At 47.5% G+C, this 16823-nt stretch overlaps 7 protein-coding genes across 7 annotated transcripts; 5 read left to right on the top strand and 2 right to left on the bottom strand.

The window, feature by feature from the left end:
• Positions 1 to 896: 896 nt before the first annotated feature.
• PtrM4_115710 (uncharacterized protein) lies at positions 897 to 2210 on the top strand (the record flags this gene model as incomplete). Its single annotated transcript, XM_066108183.1, has 1 exon — positions 897 to 2210. The coding sequence occupies one exon, from the start codon at positions 897 to 899 to the stop codon at positions 2208 to 2210; it is 1314 nt and encodes a 437-aa protein (XP_065961368.1).
• A 33-nt stretch (positions 2211 to 2243) lies between these two features.
• Positions 2244 to 5708, top strand: PtrM4_115700 (uncharacterized protein; the record flags this gene model as incomplete). The annotated part of the gene is made up of 1 exon (XM_066108182.1): positions 2244 to 5708. One exon carries the CDS (start codon positions 2244 to 2246, stop codon positions 5706 to 5708), a length of 3465 nt encoding a protein of 1154 aa, XP_065961367.1.
• A 2919-nt stretch (positions 5709 to 8627) lies between these two features.
• On the top strand, positions 8628 to 9353 carry PtrM4_115690 (uncharacterized protein; the record flags this gene model as incomplete). Its single annotated transcript, XM_066108181.1, has 3 exons — positions 8628 to 8715; positions 8989 to 9173; positions 9219 to 9353. 3 exons carry the CDS (start codon positions 8628 to 8630, stop codon positions 9351 to 9353), a joined length of 408 nt encoding a protein of 135 aa, XP_065961366.1.
• A 189-nt stretch (positions 9354 to 9542) lies between these two features.
• PtrM4_115680 (uncharacterized protein) lies at positions 9543 to 9959 on the top strand (the record flags this gene model as incomplete). Its single annotated transcript, XM_066108180.1, has 1 exon — positions 9543 to 9959. One exon carries the CDS (start codon positions 9543 to 9545, stop codon positions 9957 to 9959), a length of 417 nt encoding a protein of 138 aa, XP_065961365.1.
• A 1640-nt stretch (positions 9960 to 11599) lies between these two features.
• Positions 11600 to 12717, bottom strand: PtrM4_115670 (uncharacterized protein; the record flags this gene model as incomplete). The annotated part of the gene is made up of 3 exons (XM_066108179.1): positions 11600 to 12263; positions 12319 to 12581; positions 12637 to 12717. The coding sequence occupies 3 exons, from the start codon at positions 12715 to 12717 to the stop codon at positions 11600 to 11602; spliced, it is 1008 nt and encodes a 335-aa protein (XP_065961364.1).
• A 229-nt stretch (positions 12718 to 12946) lies between these two features.
• PtrM4_115660 (uncharacterized protein) lies at positions 12947 to 13893 on the bottom strand (the record flags this gene model as incomplete). Its single annotated transcript, XM_066108178.1, has 4 exons — positions 12947 to 12979; positions 13030 to 13491; positions 13565 to 13638; positions 13686 to 13893. The coding sequence occupies 4 exons, from the start codon at positions 13891 to 13893 to the stop codon at positions 12947 to 12949; spliced, it is 777 nt and encodes a 258-aa protein (XP_065961363.1).
• A 1187-nt stretch (positions 13894 to 15080) lies between these two features.
• Positions 15081 to 16775, top strand: PtrM4_115650 (uncharacterized protein; the record flags this gene model as incomplete). Its single annotated transcript, XM_066108177.1, has 2 exons — positions 15081 to 15320; positions 15399 to 16775. 2 exons carry the CDS (start codon positions 15081 to 15083, stop codon positions 16773 to 16775), a joined length of 1617 nt encoding a protein of 538 aa, XP_065961362.1.
• Between the last annotated feature and the right edge of the window lie 48 nt (positions 16776 to 16823).

Genomic DNA, 16823 nt, shown 5'->3' with positions numbered 1-16823 from the left:
TCGCTTGGGATGCCGACTCGCATGGGAAACACGTTATAGTAAATGCCTTTATGTATTTAATAATAGACTAAGAAGTATTTACAAGAATACTACGCGGCTATTAGAAGCTAGGCACTATACTTAAGCTTAAGAAGGCATTATATAGACTACGTATATCCTCGTTCCTCTAGAAGAAAGAGTTTATAAGCACTCTTAAAGAACTTAGTTTCTAAGAAGTACTGTATAAGCCTTACTATCTTATTAAAGGCGGCATTATTATCTTCTTCTACATAGACGACATTATACTCGTATACTATAAAGATATAGAGTAATCCGACTAGTAGGTAATTACCCGCCTATAGGAGAAGTACCTCTTTATAAGAGGAAATAACCTATAATAGTTCCTTAGCGTTAAGATTGTTAAAGATCGTAAATTAAGGATAATCTAACTATTATAGGTGGCCTACGTAGATAAGATTAGTAGACTAGCTAACTTTACTAACATTAGACACAATACGCTAATAGCGACTACTAAGCTACTCCTTAGAGATAGGCTCGCCTCCCTATTAGAGATCAATAAATACTAGCGTAATATAGGCTTACTCCTCTTCGCAGCTATAACTACTAGACTAGACATCGCCTTTTGTCAGAATATGGGCATATTTTGGGTGGTGGACAAAATCCGGGTGTTCGGAGCTGTGGATTCTGTGGATCAGTTAAATTAGTCAGCGCGCACAACCCACCGCGACCCAACTGATCGAACAGCGTTGGACAACAGAACACACGACATCAGACCAGAACAATACAATCGATCCCAATCATATTATTATACTATTATCCCCGTCTTTGATAACCCATCACAATCTGACAATTAAGAGTCTCATCCGCCCTACCAATAATCCAACAACCAAATCGCTATGACCGCTCAAGCCAACCAACAGAACGCGACAGTGCTCCTACGCGACGAGCACGACTATCGCGCTTGGTACAGCCAACTCCAAGCGCGCTGTGTCACCTACAATATATGGGAACAGGTCAATCCTGATGGGACAAAGCTGCCACTGATGGAGCCGTTCCCTCCGGAGCTCCCGGAGTGCGCCGACTACGCGCCATCGACTGGACTCCCTGCAGGAGCCAATCCAACTAGACTATCAGATCTATCCTCAGCGGGACAACGAGCCTACAAGGACGATCTTGAGATCTACAAACTCAAAATGGAGCAATACAAAACAAAGTACGCCAGATACAAGACTGAGATAACCAATCTCCAACACATTATGATCCTCGTCCAATCTACCGTCGCGGTTCACCTACAGCGCACCTGCTGTCCGCCAGATGGATCGATCAGAGACTGGATCAAGAACCTTCGAGCCCATGTGGGCATCACTATCGAAACCGAACGAGAGCAAGCGCGACAGCGATACTACAGTGCTCTTAAACCACCTCGATCCGCGAATAACTGGGATACCTGGCTCGCCGAGTACAATCAAGCTGTAACTGAAGCGGAGACACTTAAGGTGCCTGATACTACTCAGTTTAGATCAGTAGCTGTAGACTTTATGTCGGCAGTAAACAAAATAGCCCCAATATGGGCAGCAACCTTCCAATCCAATGGGATGGATCAACCTGGGGTAACCCAGAAGGACATGATGAGACGGTTCCGAGAGTATATGATGCTGAATCATCCGATCACGCGAAACAGAAGCCAAAAGGCAGCTTTTGCAGTGGATGATCCATCTGTATTTCTTGCTGCGAACAGCAACGCTGACCAGCGCGTGGATGGGGACACCCACCATGTGGAAACGGGAAACTCTCAAGTCAGAAAACGGGGCAGACCCCGATATCAACGTACAGCTATAGAGGAAGGCGATCGCGAACCTCCAAGCTCTTCAATCCCTCCAAGAGGAAGAGGCAAAAGCGCAAGATCGTACGCCTACGGTAACTCCGCCAAAGCGGACGCCGTGCCTGGTAAAACTGTGATCGCAGACGCCAGAGGCCCCAAATGTCCAGCATGTGACATGGGGCATGCCCTCCGTGATTGCTTCTACGTGTATACTGAGAAAGCTCCGGAGTGGTGGGAACCCAATCCAAGAACAGCCCAATTCGTGGAGCTCAGACGAGAACATGACGCTGAGTTTCAGAGTCTCCTGAGAGCCCAAGGTCGCCCAAGGACTCATACTCCAAGACTTAAGCAGTCCCAAACTCCTACACCTAATCTTATTGATGATTGACTAAATGGACGACAGATATCGAAGATCGACGCCATGTTCGCCGCTGTATCCTCCCTATCGAATCGGCACGATTACCCACTAAGCAACTCCTTCATCTTTGACTCAGGATCGACGTGCCATATCACGAACAACCCCGATCGGATCCACAACTATCGGCCACCGATCCATGGAGATTTCATATGGGCAGGCAATAGCCAGATTTGGATCAAGGGATATGGATCAATAGTCATACAGCTTGAACATAAACAGAGAGTAGAGAAACTCGTGCTCCACGACGTAGCAATCTGCCCAGACATCCTCTGCAATATCGTCTCATTTAGAGTACTGAGAAAGCAAGGACTCTGGTGGGATACCCAATCGGATCCCACAGCGGTCAAGCGATCAGATGGATCAACCGTCTGCGAGCTGGCAGAGCTATATGGTCAATGGGTACTGGAGTATCGGCCAAATGGATCAGAGGACAGAGTAGCCCTACACGCCCACTCACAAACGTCCCGAACGCGCCGGCGACCCCAACAGGCGCCTGCTCTCCTCTGGCACAAAAGACTGGGACACCCAGGGCCAGCAGCGATCGAGCACCTAGTCCAGCAAGCTGAGGGGGTGCGAGTTAAAGGGGTAACGACAGTGCAGTGCGATGCGTGTGGCCGAGCGAAAATCCGACGACAGATCAGCCGCGCTCCACGGATCAATGATCAGGGACCCGCAGAGAGGCTCGCCATTGATTTCCACTCCTATGAGAATCAATCCTACAACAAAGAGAAAAGCCAATTGCTAATTACCGATAGGTACTCGCGATTTCAGTGGGATTTCTATCTCACAGATAACCGAACGGCGAAATCGATCATCCGAGTACTATCCAATTTCCTCACTTTCCTCCAAAACCAATACAACATCACCCCAAAAGTGATCGAAACCGACAACGAGATCACCACAGTCAAACCAGACGTCGAGCGATGGATCAGAGGCCAAGGCATTGCTGTCGAGCCTTCAGCACCAGATACTCAAGCTCAAAACGGTGGAGCTGAACGCTCAGGGGGTGTGAATAAGGAGAAGGCACGCACAATGAGACTTGACGCCAATCTACCATGGGAACTCTGGCCAGAGATCACTCGGGCTGCTGTACACCTCTACAATCGAACGCCAAACTACAGTAACCAGTGGAAAACACCCTACGAAGTATTCTTCACGCGCGTATCACTAGCAAATGGGATAGTCACGTCGATCAAGAAGCCCTACCTAGCATACCTCAAAGCCTATGGGTGCAAAGCTTTTGCGATGACTGATGATACCCACAGAGGCAAATCAAGACTACAGCGGCTTGATCCAAAAGCCTGGATCGGCTACCTAGTTGGATATCAATCATCCAATATCTATCGGATTTGGATCCCATCACTCGCCAAAGTCATCAGCACAAGAGACGTGACCTTCGACGAAAATACAATATTTGATGGGACAATTGAAGACCTAATGGATAGCCTTATGCACAGCACTCTTTCAGAGATCGCAGCATACGTTAGGACTATCGAGCTCCCACCACCGATCCCAGACACCGGGACGGAGTCGTTTCATGAAGACGACGAAAGCATCAATACCACAGAGGAGGAAGAAGATCCGCCAGGGTACTACAATGGTCGAAAGATCCAAGATCACTACCCAACTCCTCCATCAACACCTCCACCAGCAGTCCTGCTCGCCCAGTTTATGAGTGGAAATGTTCGATCCACTCCTGAGATCCAATCATCCAAAACAGTTCCATGGGCCGCAGCGTTCATGGCTGGATTAAAGGCAGGGACTATAGGCACTCACAATGGAAGCCCAATCGACAAGGCACAACTTCACCGGCTACTCGCCAAAGGAGTCAAGATCCATCAATCACAACTTCCTGATCCACCGACAGCCAGGACTGATCTTGATCAGCACCCTTTAGGAGAGCTATTTAAAGAAGCACAACGTGCACATCTCGACAGCCACAAAGTCACCAATTCGTGGGAAGAAGTACCCTACCAAGCAGCTAAATCTAAAGGACACCAGATTCTAGACTGCATGTGGGTGTATGTCTACAAATTTAACAAAGCCAATCAATTCATTAAGTGCAAAGCTCGATTAGTTGTGCGGGGTGATCAGCAGCGCAATATCACCTCCCAAGACACCTACGCCGCTACTCTAGCTAGCCGATCATTTCGACTACTTATGGCAATCGCTGCCAAACACAATCTTGAACTAAAACAGTACGACGTTACCAACGCCTTCGTCCACGCATCGTTAGATCGAGAGGTCTACATGCGGATGCCAAAGGGTTATCAGAAGCCCGGCACTATCCTACGGATCAAGAAAGCTCTTTATGGGCTAAGAATATCCCCACTCCTTTGGCAGAAGGATCTCACAGCGACGCTCACTCAACTTGGGTTCCAGATTGTACCCCACGAGCCCTGCTGTATGATCAAAGACGGAATCATCATCTTCTACTACGTAGACGATATCATCCTAGCCTATGGCAAGGATCAATCCAAGAAGGCTCAAGAAGCAATGGATCAGCTCAAGCAGCGATACTCCATCACTGGTGGAGACGATCTACAGTGGTTCCTTGGGATCGAGGTGATCAGGGATCGATCCAAACAACTGATCCACCTCTCCCAGGTTGCCTACTATGAAAAGATCAATAGACTAGTGGACGATCAGACAATCCGCCACGATACTCCTATGGCGACCAGCGAGCTCATGCCCAGAGAAGGACTAGCTACCCCGTCTGAGATCAATCGATACCAGCGGAAGATTGGCTCTCTCCTCTACGCCGCTGTCAATACACGCCCGGATATTGCTTTTGCGACGTCTAGACTAGCCAGATTTCTCGCCAACCCAAGTCAGGAACACCAACAGGCTGCGGATCGAGTGTTACTCTACCTATCCGACACTAAGTGGCTGGCATTACGATTGGGTGGCGGCACCGCTATGCAGGTAGCCAGTGACGCATCATTTGCAGACAACACTCTGGATCGCAAAAGCTCTCAGGGCTACGCGATTAAACTCTTCGGCGGGCTGATCGCCTGGCGATCTAGCAAGCAAGATACCGTCACTACTTCAACAACTGAAGCAGAGCTCTTAGCACTCTCACAAGTAGCCAAAGAAGCGATCTTTACCTCACGATTGATCAGTGAACTTAAGGTTAAGCTACCGAGTCCTACGATCACTATCCAATGCGACAATCAACAGACGATCCGTCTTGTAACTCAAGCAGTATCAAGACTCACCACGAAGCTCCGACACGTAGATATCCACAACCATTGGCTCCGACAGGAAGTGACGAACCAGAGGATCAAAGTAGTATACACAAAATCCTCTGAGATGATAGCTGATGGCCTCACCAAAGTACTCCCAGTAAACCAGTGGACGGGCTTTCTGATCCAACTAGGGCTGGTCGAAGTTAGGGATCGAGAGCCACACAATCAGTCACCTGTTGTAGAGATCCAAGCTCAATTAGAGCAGCTTAGCTGTGGTTAATCCAGCTCAAGGCTCTTGAGCTGAGGGGGTGTGTCAGAATATGGGCATATTTTGGGTGGTGGACAAAATCCGGGTGTTCGGAGCTGTGGATTCTGTGGATCAGTTAAATTAGTCAGCGCGCACAATCCACCGCGACCCAACTGATCGAACAGCGTTGGACAACAGAACACACGACATCAGACCAGAACAATACAATCGATCCCAATCATATTATTATACTATTATCCCCGTCTTTGATAACCCATCACAATCTGACACCTTTACAACGTCGCAGCTCGCCTAGTTTCTCTCTAATCTAGGACTAGAGCACTATAACGCTACTAACTAAGTTCTTTTATATCTACTAGTAATAAAACTCCTTACGCTATAACTTAGAGGATGCACTAGACTATAGATAGCTAGCGACGCCTCTTTCACTAATAATACCCTAGATGGGAAGAGCTTATAAGGCTACGCGATTAAGCTCTTTAATAGATTTATTACACAAAAAGCTAATGAATAAGATACTATTATAATATTAATAATGGAAGCTAAGCTTCTCGCCCTATCTTAAGTAGCTAAAGAAGCTCTATTACTATCTTATCTCCTTGAGGAGCTGATTATCTAGCTTGATGTTACGGATCCATAGACTCGCTCGGCCCATGGCCCCCATATCGATAAGATCCTTATCTAATCGGACTAGCGCCTTGGCGCCCACAGCATAAGTTCGGGCTCACAACGTAGATAGCTCGATAGCTTGTATCTTGTCAAATCCAATCTTTCTTGATCGATCCCTCACACTTGACGCCCTTAGTATTACTATCTAATACGACAATAAATAGACTATTCGCCTAGTTACTAAGGAGGTCTTAAAGCTTTAAACTATACTTAGATATAGTAATATATATAATTACTAGACTAGATAGAAGGTGTTGATAGGCTACATCTCCGTAGAGTATATACCTACCGCGGATATAATCGCTAACAGTCTTACTAAATTATTGCTACTAAATAAATAGCTAGAATACTCAGAGTAACTAGGACTAGTCCCCGCTAAGAAAATCCTAGCGAGAAACTCAGCACCGCTTAAAGAAATTCAAGAAAAACTTAAAAGCCTCGTGGTAAGCCTTACGTAGGACTAAGTGCCTAGCTTATAAGCGTAAAGAGCGTCTAAGCTAAAGGGGTGTGTTAGATAATAGCACTATTAAAGATGAGAGCGTACAGACGCTAGGTGTCAGAATATGGGCATATTTTGGGTGGTGGGCAAAATCCGGGTGTTTGGAGCTGTGGATTCTGTGTATCAGTTAAATTAGTCAGCGCGCACAATCCACCGCGACCCAATTGATCGAACAGCGCTGGACAACAACACAACACGACATCAGACCAGAACAACACAATCGATCCCCATCATATTATTATACTATTATCCCCGTCTTTGATAACCCATCACAATCTGACACTAGGTTAGACTAGCGCGACCTAGCATCTGTAAGAGCCAATTAGATCACAGGAAGGCTTGACACCCCCTAGGTGTGCCCACAACCGTAGACAGAACCAAGACACAATCAATCATTAATATCATCACCATCATTACCTATTTCATTAGTATTCCAGATGAGAGTGAATATCTGACAGTAACATTGCTTAGGTGTAGGATTTGTTTGCCCTAAGACCCCTCTGCTATTACCTTAACTACTCTATATCCTTGTATCTAAACTCTTAAGTTGCTAGCCTAAACATAATCTTTTATCGCAGGCGGGCGTATATCTTTAAGCCTTAAGAGGTTATTACAGATGTACGTCGTCGAGCTAGAATCTAGGATAAATGCATCTTTTGATAAATATCCTTAATTACTTGCATTAAATGCCGCTTTTATTATGCCCTTGTCTAATCTTAAGAACTCGCGTCTATCTAGTTAATTAGTAACTAAGTCTGGTATTTGTGATGTCTTAATATAGGGTGTAATCGATCGTAAGGTAGATGTAATACGAGGTCACTTAGATTATTAAGATCTTTTACGCACTAATACTCATAAGCTTAGGTTATAGTTAAGTTTATACTATACTAGTTCTATAGTGCCTTAGTTTAGCTTAAACTATTTAGGTGCTTATCTATTTATATAGTAGCAGTTAGAGATGCTGTATAGCTGTTTATAAGTAGGATATATGCCCTTAGCTGTCGCTATATCCCTCTCTATAGATTGCTTATTCTTTCGTTTATTTAATAGCTTTAAGTTTCCTTAGCCTTAATTATTACTAGATAGCGCTCTTATTTCTATACTAGAGACGTCCCTCTATATATTTAAATTAGATTTACCGCCCGCCGCGTATAAAGTCTCTACTACTAAGAATATACTTTTTAGCTTTCCTGTTATTAGATTATAGAGGCTTGTATAATCGTAGAAGAGTTCATTGACCTCTCCCTTTTAATAGCTTTCTTATTATATCGTAGCCCGTAAAACGCTATAGTCTAGGTTAATACTAATTTTAACACTAAGCCTAGGAAATTATCTATTATAGCTTATTTTTACGTAACCTTAGCTACTGCAAGGGTTTCAGCTTAAGTCGCGGCCTAATCGTACTTACTTAGCTACGCTTCCTAGTTTACGGGTGTTCGCATTAGCTTAAGTGCGACGTGGTATCTTTCTCGTACTTACGCCCTTTCTTTATCTGCGTCTACTCTAACTATGTCTTAGAGGGCGGTTATCTATTTGCGCAATATTCTATGCTTTGTGTAGCAGCTTAGCTGTAAGTATAGTATTACTAAAGTAAGGATATGTTTAACTGTCTTAGAGATTTTATTCCTCTTTTTTTAATAGTCCCTCTTAAGTATCTTATATAATTTAATACAAAGCTTATAACGTGGTTGGCAAGCGAGTCGGTCAGACAAGCGAGTCGGTCACCCCACCAACTTTAATCACCTACTCTATCTCAACACATAATGCCTCCACGCCGCGCTCCTCTTGTGCCTTCAAATGAAGCAGATATTCAGCTTGCTCTCTTATCTATAGATTCTGCCCAAATTCAGAGTACGCGACGCGCTGCTACAGTCTTCGATATCCCAAAATCAACCCTAATTGACCGGCGCGCTGGAAAGCGCGCGCGACGCGATTGCCAGCCTGACTTAAGGAAGCTTACCTAGAGAGAAGATGAGGTGATTGTTAGCTATATACTTCATCTAGATCAGCGCGGGTTTGCGCCTACCTACGCAGCTGCACGCGATATGGCTGATAAGCTGCTGGCTGCGCGCGGCGCTGGCTAGGTTGGGCAGAAGTAGCCAGCCAACTTTGTTAAGCGGACAGATAGTCTTCGGACGTGTTTCAACCGAGCGTACGATAGGCAGAGAGCTCTCTGTGAGAATCCAGCCCTTATTAGAAGCTGGTTTGAGCTTATAGAGAAGACAAAGGCTAAGCTTGGTATCTGCGATGAGGATATATACAACTTTGATGAAGCTGGCTTTATAATGGGCAAGATTACAACGCAGCTGGTTATAACAGGAGCAGAGAGGAGAGGCAGGCCGAAGACTCTTTAGCTAGGCAATCGCGAGTGGGTAACGCTGATCGCTGCTATCAGCGCTGCTGGCTGGTCAGTCCTACCGTTCCTTATCTTCGCTGGCCAGTACCACCTATTAGCCTGGTACGAGGAAGCTGAGATCCCACGCGACTAGGCAATCGCAGTCAGCGACAATAGCTGGACAAATAATAAGCTTAGAGTTAAGTGGCTAAAGCACTTCAACGCTCACACGCAGGCTCGTACTATAGGCGCGCGTCGCCTGCTTATTATTGATAGCCATAAGAGCCACTAATCTCTAGCGTTCTAGGAGCTCTGCAAGGAGAACAATATCTATACGCTCTGTATGCCTCCTCACTCATCTCACCTACTCCAGCCACTTGATGTTGGCTGCTTCTCGCCATTGAAGCGCGCGTACAGCCGTGAGGTGGAGAGCCTCATGCGCAACCACATCAACCACATCACCAAGCTAGAGTTTCTGCCAGCATTTAAGATAGCATTCAATCGCGCCTTCACGCCAGCCAACATCTGCTCAGCCTTCCGCGGCGCAGGCCTTGTTCCTCTACAACCAGAGGCTGTTCTATCAAAGGTAGATGTACAGCTGCGTACACCTACTCCTCCAGCAGCTCTACCAGAGGCTCCCTGGGTAGCTCAAACGCCGAGCAACGCGCGTGAGCTTGAGGCTCAGTCAAGCCTTATACGTGAGCGCGTGCGCCAGCACAAGAGCTCATCACCAGCATCAATTATTGAGGCAATTGACTAGCTGAAGAAGGGCGCTGAGGTGATAATGCTCTCTGCTAAGCTAATGCGCGATCGGATCTCTAGTCTTGAGAAGGCTAACAGCGCAGCCTTAGCGCGTAGGCGGCGCTCTAAAAGGCGTATACAGAAGCACGGAGTACTTATAAAAGGAACTGGAGAGGATATACTAGCTCAAAATGAGGCTGACCAGCAGATTGCTCATGAAGAGCGTCGAGGAGGAGCGCGATCAGGCCTCAGCCAGCGCGCTCAAAGGCGCTGCACTAGATGCAAAGAGACCGGGCACAACTCGCGCACATGCAGCACTAATACTATTAATATAGAGTAGTCTACTATATCAATATCTAGCAATAATATTATCGTGTTGTTGAGATATATCGCTTTAAAGTTGCAAAAGTTGGTGGGGTGACCGACTCGCTTGTCTGACCGACTCGCTTGCCAACCACGTTAGTCGTTACAATCTTCCTTATATGCCTCTTGTCCTTTATCTAAAAGGTCTAATATTCGCGTTAGTATCGTCGGGATTTACGAGGCAGATATTAAAGCTTTAATTAACTCTTAGGCTAACGCTTATGCGTTGCCTCTTCTAGACTAGATTATATTAGATAATACTGCTAATGCATTGCTCGTGTTTATTAATAGTTCGTATTAGGAGATACCTAGAGGTAGTAGAAGAAGTAGTCGTAAGAGAGGCTGCTCTACTCCTTCTAGGTCTATAAGAGCCTAAATGCCTTAGGATTAGTATTTTATCTTAAGTTAGCGGTACTATAGGATCTAGCTCCTTAAGTCTAATAGGATGACTGTCGCGTCCCTTTAGCTCTAGTTTAATGTTATAGTTGTTTGCTTCGTAGAGGCAGTGAGACTCTTAATTGTTAAATAAGATGAGATTTTGTGGTAAACTAATAATTGTTGATCTCTTGTCCTTCACGAAGTTGAGGGCTACAGGGGTATATATGTCGTTAGATCCGAGTTAGGCCAACGTAGGATTTGGGCTTTACAAAGGGGGTCTTATCCCTTGCCTAGGGGCATTAAGCCCCTCGGAAGGGTTTTTACCCCTTGCCTAGAGCCGAAGTAGGATACCCCTTCCATCTGACAATTTGATAACTCGTCTACGCTAATTGTCCCCAAATCCGGTATCTAGAGATATACATAGCCACGTCAGCGATAAAGTCGCATTCATGCGGCGTCTTTAGAAGTGTTGCCATTGGATAGCTCGAAGATTGGTGTAACGTCCCTCCCTGCGTGCTGGGACAGGAACATCATTTTCGCATCCTAACTCTCTTTTCCTTTAATACTTAGAGTCGCAGTCAACGTCGTATTATTCTTTAGGTTTTAAAATGATGTAGTTGATAGGCGTATAACCTATTGTGGCAGTTCAGATACTACATTGATTGGTTCATGGCTGACTGATAACGTATCGTTGTCTAGCATCCCTGTCATTCACTCGTATGTGAAATCCAGCACTATACTCTCGGGTAGTGACTAAAGATTGTATCTTGAAAATATCATGTTCGAGAAAAACAAGGCTATTCCAGAACCTTGATATCCATGCGGCGGGTTGGACAAACACTCTCATACCCTGACCTACACAACGGCATAGATTTTCCAGCAAACTTCTCTCCGCTCATTCTGTAACTAGTACATAACCTAAACATTCCCACGCGTTGGCTGCGGACTCCTCACGGCCGAAAGCCCACTAGGCCCCGGCGTGTTCGCAATCGGCAACTCTGCACTGTTTGAATGCGGGCTACTGGGCGAGTGCAAAGGATCTCGCGGCGGGGGATAGTACGTCTGCTGCGTTTCATATTCATGCGCAAACGGAAGAGGCTGAATCCATTCCGAGCCGGGGCTATGGTGTTGCTGTCCTGTGCCGTAGCCGTGCAGCTCTGACGGCGGACGTGGCGAGCCTTGCGGGTGGGGTGAGTACATCGTGCTACCCTTCGACATTGAGAAGTGCTTCTCCCCAGCGGTCGAGAAGCGGTTGTCCTGAGCGGTCGAATTGTGCGCTGTATTTGTTATTGGCTTGGCTAGCTTGCGACGAGATCGGAGGTAGAGTGCGAGAGCAATGATAGCGATTAGAAACACTGCGCCCCCGACTGCGCCACCAGCAATGGCTCCTACGTTAGAACTGCTTTTAGACGAGGGGACAGTACTTGCTGACAGCCCCGATGTCGTTGGTGTGGAAGAGCTCGCTGGAAGTGACCTTGTTGCTGTGCGTGCGAGCCCGGCATAAGTTGTTCCGAAGCCAACAGCCAGTGCGCTTGTAGCCCATCCGGAGGTTGGCGACTTCAAGGTGGCTTTCCCATCGGTACTTCAATCACATGTTAGCGTACGGGAGATGCGTCTACATTTTCTCGGAGACCCACTCGCCACCGATCACTGCTGTGACGATGCCAGGCACTCTGTATTTCACCACATCAGCAGCAAGAGCGTGGTATACCGTCCCTTGTTCTATGCTTTCTTGTCCAGGAAACAGTGTATGCTGCCCGCCGATGGTCGCCACGTCGCATCCGGTTTTGGTTGAGTTGGTATAGAAGCCGCTCGTGACGATCATCTGTGAATTCTTGACTAAGGCGCACGATGCCCATGCTTTGCCACCAGACCATTGCTTTTGTTGGGAGTATGGATACTGTAAGCCATGTTAATGGAATTTACGCAATATCATACAATTGACATCGACGTACTGGGATCCATGTGAATGATGGCAAAGACAGAATGTAGATATCACCGAGTGCTGTTTCGTCGGAAGCGATACCTCCATACATGTATCTTCTCGAAATTAGCAATCCCATCACAAATCAAGCCCAGAAAATGCACTGACATGTTGTAAGAGGAATGATCCTTCGCCCAGACCGTATTTGCGCAGAAACCACGTCTCTTCCTGGGAATGTCATCATCGATGCCAGCGGTGGCAGTTTGCGTATACCAGCGGGAATTGGCAATGTCATAGATCTGAATCTGCTGATTTTTTGTTAATATTTAGTCTTATAAAATTTAGAATGACAAGTCACCCACACTCATATCTGTCTGCGATCAGGTTAGCAACTGCCATTGTGGACGGGCGCATGAGAACATACGTAGCTGACATTACCGTTTGCCAATGTCTCGCGGCCTCCGAAATATATCAGCATGCCTCGACTCCCGGCCGTGATGTACTGAAGCGTCCCCTCAGCTCGTGCTATCCCCTCAGTGTTGTTCGTCCAAGTTCGTTTGGTCATGTCGTATGAAACCAGGCTATTGAGCATGAGGGGCGCCCCGGCCCAGTTAGGTACCGTTTTGTTGTTGAGATAACCGCCATAATACCATGCAATCCCCTCCTCTGTGACTGCGGACCCGCCAAAGGCCGGCCACGAGATCTTTGTCTGCGAGCCATCAAATGGTGACTGACTCCATGTGTTCGAGATTGTATCGTAGTACCACAGCCCGTCGCTAAAGCTATTGACGCTTGCGTTGTTATACTCGCCGCCAAATAGGTAGAAGAGTTTGTTGACCTGGTCAGGCCACAACACGCCTCCACTCACAGAGGGTACATTCGAGCCCTATTGTTAGTTAGTGCTGTTGTCAGAGTACGTCGAGAAAGTGAAGTATCTGAAGTATCATCTCGCATCATACCTTGGAGAGATTGCCGTAGAGAGCTGGCGCACCCTCGCTAATGCTGGCAAGGTCTCCGTAGACTAGCCGGTCGTCTTGTATAGTAAGTAAGTCTATCCAAAAGTTTCATGGGCAGAAGTACTTGTCTCCGGCTGGCTATCCAGATTGACCCCAGTGCCATAGTATACCAGACCCCCATCTACATACACCTTGGAGTCGATTACACAGGTTTGATGTTGGTGACGTCGACAGAAGTCCTTGATAGGGTCATGTATGATTTGGTCTGCAATGACCAGGCCGCAAAAGGCGGAGAAGATTAACAAACGAGTCGCGAGGACGCAAGGAGACATACTAATGATCAGTTAAGCGATGCAAAAGTTCGGGCCAAGGCTTGCGCTCGCCTTATATAGGTGATACTGCGAACTTCCGAGTAAGCCATCACTATGCAGGTCGCACGCATCGAGACTATCGGAAAGTCACGTGTGCTCGTCGTCCGTGTCTGACTGGCTTGGCTGAGAGATCGGCGTATGTCTAGACTCAGCCTTGAGGCTACAAGCATTGAGAAGGTAAAGTCTCGTGCGCATGTACCAGTCGCCAGTCGCAAAATATCCGAGAAGAGGCAGTGTTCTCCTAGCCTGCAAATGCTGCGCGACGGTTCGCAAAAGCGAGACAAGGTGACTTCTGGACGGAAAGCCCATCGAATCCTTTTTATGTCTAGTTCTCCATATTGGTAGCCATCAGGCCTTCCATGGCCCTCAAAAGATGAAAGATCCGGTACGTTTCTCAACTCCAGGCTTTGCAGTCGATCATCTTGACACTCGTCTCCAAATCTAGATCGCAAGAACATAACCCCCAAAAACGCTGCAACGTACGCCTTGAGAGTTATGTGGAAGCTAGACTAGCTTGCATGTCCTTTCAGCTGAACTCGTTTGAAATAACCGCATCTGGACGATGACACTGGAAATATGCCATCTTTCTCCCTGACCTGCGAACGATGCCTCGTAGCAGACTTGTAAGAACGTAGTGGGCTTTCGAATGCAACAGGTTGTTGAAGATATTCAGGCGCGACCATCTTTATGGTAGAGGTGGAGGAAGGACCAGCTAGTGGGATAAGAAGACGTCGAGTCATGGTCCGCACGGGCCGCCATGACGGAAGTGGGGCTGTGGAAACACATAGCGCCTTCAATAACGAGGACCTCGGGAACATTCAACATGCACCTCATATCCGATGACGTGTGCTGTCTTGCGACGTATCGCAGCTGAACACCATTTCGTCAGCCACACGGCGCGACAAAGTGGATTACAGTACACACCCTCCCTCACAATATTGTGGTTTTCGAAATACCTTGAGCCGCCTGGATCTGGTTAGCTTGGTGCCCAAGAACATCAACTCCCATAGTAATTTGTTAGTAAATTAATGCAGCAGCCGTTTCCCACCTCCAGAAGCCCATGAAGCTAGTCCTGTACTCTAAATCGTTCGTGTATAGCGTTTTGTTTGTGTGGAGCTTGTTGCGAGCTCAATCTAGCTGCTGTTGGGATGCCGCCCAAGCGCCAGCGTAAGCCGAAGCAGCCATTCGATCAAGGCGTTAACCCGTCCTCCCAGAAGCGTAGAGCGCCAGCAACTAGACAAAATCCTACCCATTTAACGCCTAAACGTGTCCGCCGTGAGGCGCTGCCGTCGCCTCCAGCGACTGCCCCGCCGCGCCGTCAAAGCCCGTTGTCCGAGCCTGAGCTGCAAGCCACCCAAACAGCTGCCTCCGCGCAAGCTGAAGATATCGTTGGCGAGGATGAGGATACTTTCGAGGATGGAGATGGCGATCCGCTGCCTGAGGATGAGGATGAGATCGCTGCTAAGGGCGCTGCCGGTAGTGTTGAGGATGAGGGAGAGCCAGCGTACCGACGTCAAGAAGGCACTCCATGGCTGCCTCGCTCATCGCAAGCGCTAGAGGATGAGGTTAATCCTGTACTGCGCGTTAGGTGGAGGGCTTGCCTTGGTGGTGATATGGAGAAACACTTTATTCCTGAAGCTGCCGATAGCGAGCACGGCGTACGGCTGTACTCGCTGCATTTCGACGACCTATGGCAGTGGGTAGATGACGTTGTTGCAGAATTACGGCCAAAAAGAGCGAAGATCTCATCTGTTTGCACTGTTGTTTACCCAGCTAAGCAGGCCAAACGCGAGCGCGCGATAAAGCGATTGCGGCGAGGTGTTGATGCAACGTGGAATAGCTTTCAGCGCCTTGTTGTAGAGGTTGATAACTATGTCAGCGAGCCAGTAAACGTCGATTTCGAGCTCATCTTGGCTGAAATTCCAGGGGAGCAGCAGCCGTTGCCAACGGTTGTCGACGGTCCTCGTCGACGCACCGCAACGGTGATTCAAGAGGAGGGGCTTGCTGGTGTAATAGCAGCTGAACAAGCAGGTAGCGGGCATGCTATTGCTATCCGGGATAGATGGCGCTGTACAGATACCCATTGCGAGAACTATCCTTATTGCTGCTGGATGGCGCCAACAGCGAGGCAGCCAGCGCGCTTCGAAGATCACCTCTTTGTCAACGGCAACATTATCTCCATGTGGGCAAGAGCAATTACAGCGAGAAGGGCAACGTACGATGAGCCATCTGATGATGTACGGCTTGCAATTTTGAGAGCAAAGGACCTGCGGGTGCATGAGAAAACGCGCAAGTTGCGGGCGGCTGGAGATGGCGACGATGATATCAAAAGCTTAACAAAACTGCTCATCGTTGGACAGCTTGAGCGGATGAACAGGCAACCTCAACAGGAGTCTAACTTGCAGGCAGCTGCACCAACGATAACAAGAGCTGAGGTATCTAGTGCATCTCAGTGGGCGCCTATCCGATATGATCATGAGCAGGAGATTAACGAGCATACTAGTAATTTCTTTAACTACCTTAAGTTAAAATTTCCTACAGTTGGAGAGGACATTAACGAGCTTTATAAGACTCTTGTTATTGACGGAGCTATGGATATCAACCTCTTGATGCAGCCATCTGGTGATATCTTGAAGTTGTGGACGCAGCATTTCAAGCAGCCTCCTGGCTGGTTTTTCACGCTACAAAACACTGCAAAAGAATGGCAAGCTGGGTACCAGGGTCTCACAGATCGTAACTGGAGACGAGTCGAACGTTGTAAGAAAAGAGAAGAGATTGCGCGCAAGAAATTGGTGGTTGAACCGTCTAGCAGTGTTGTGGAGGATGATGGCGAGAATGCTTGAAGCTTAGTGGCCTGAGCGTTTTTGGTGACAGCGGCCCGTGCCCGCTAT

Source organism: Pyrenophora tritici-repentis, chromosome 6 (assembly GCF_003171515.1).
Source record: "Pyrenophora tritici-repentis strain M4 chromosome 6, whole genome shotgun sequence".
Lineage (NCBI taxonomy): Eukaryota > Fungi > Ascomycota > Dothideomycetes > Pleosporales > Pleosporaceae > Pyrenophora > Pyrenophora tritici-repentis.
This window is presented reverse-complemented; position numbering and strand designations above follow the sequence as displayed.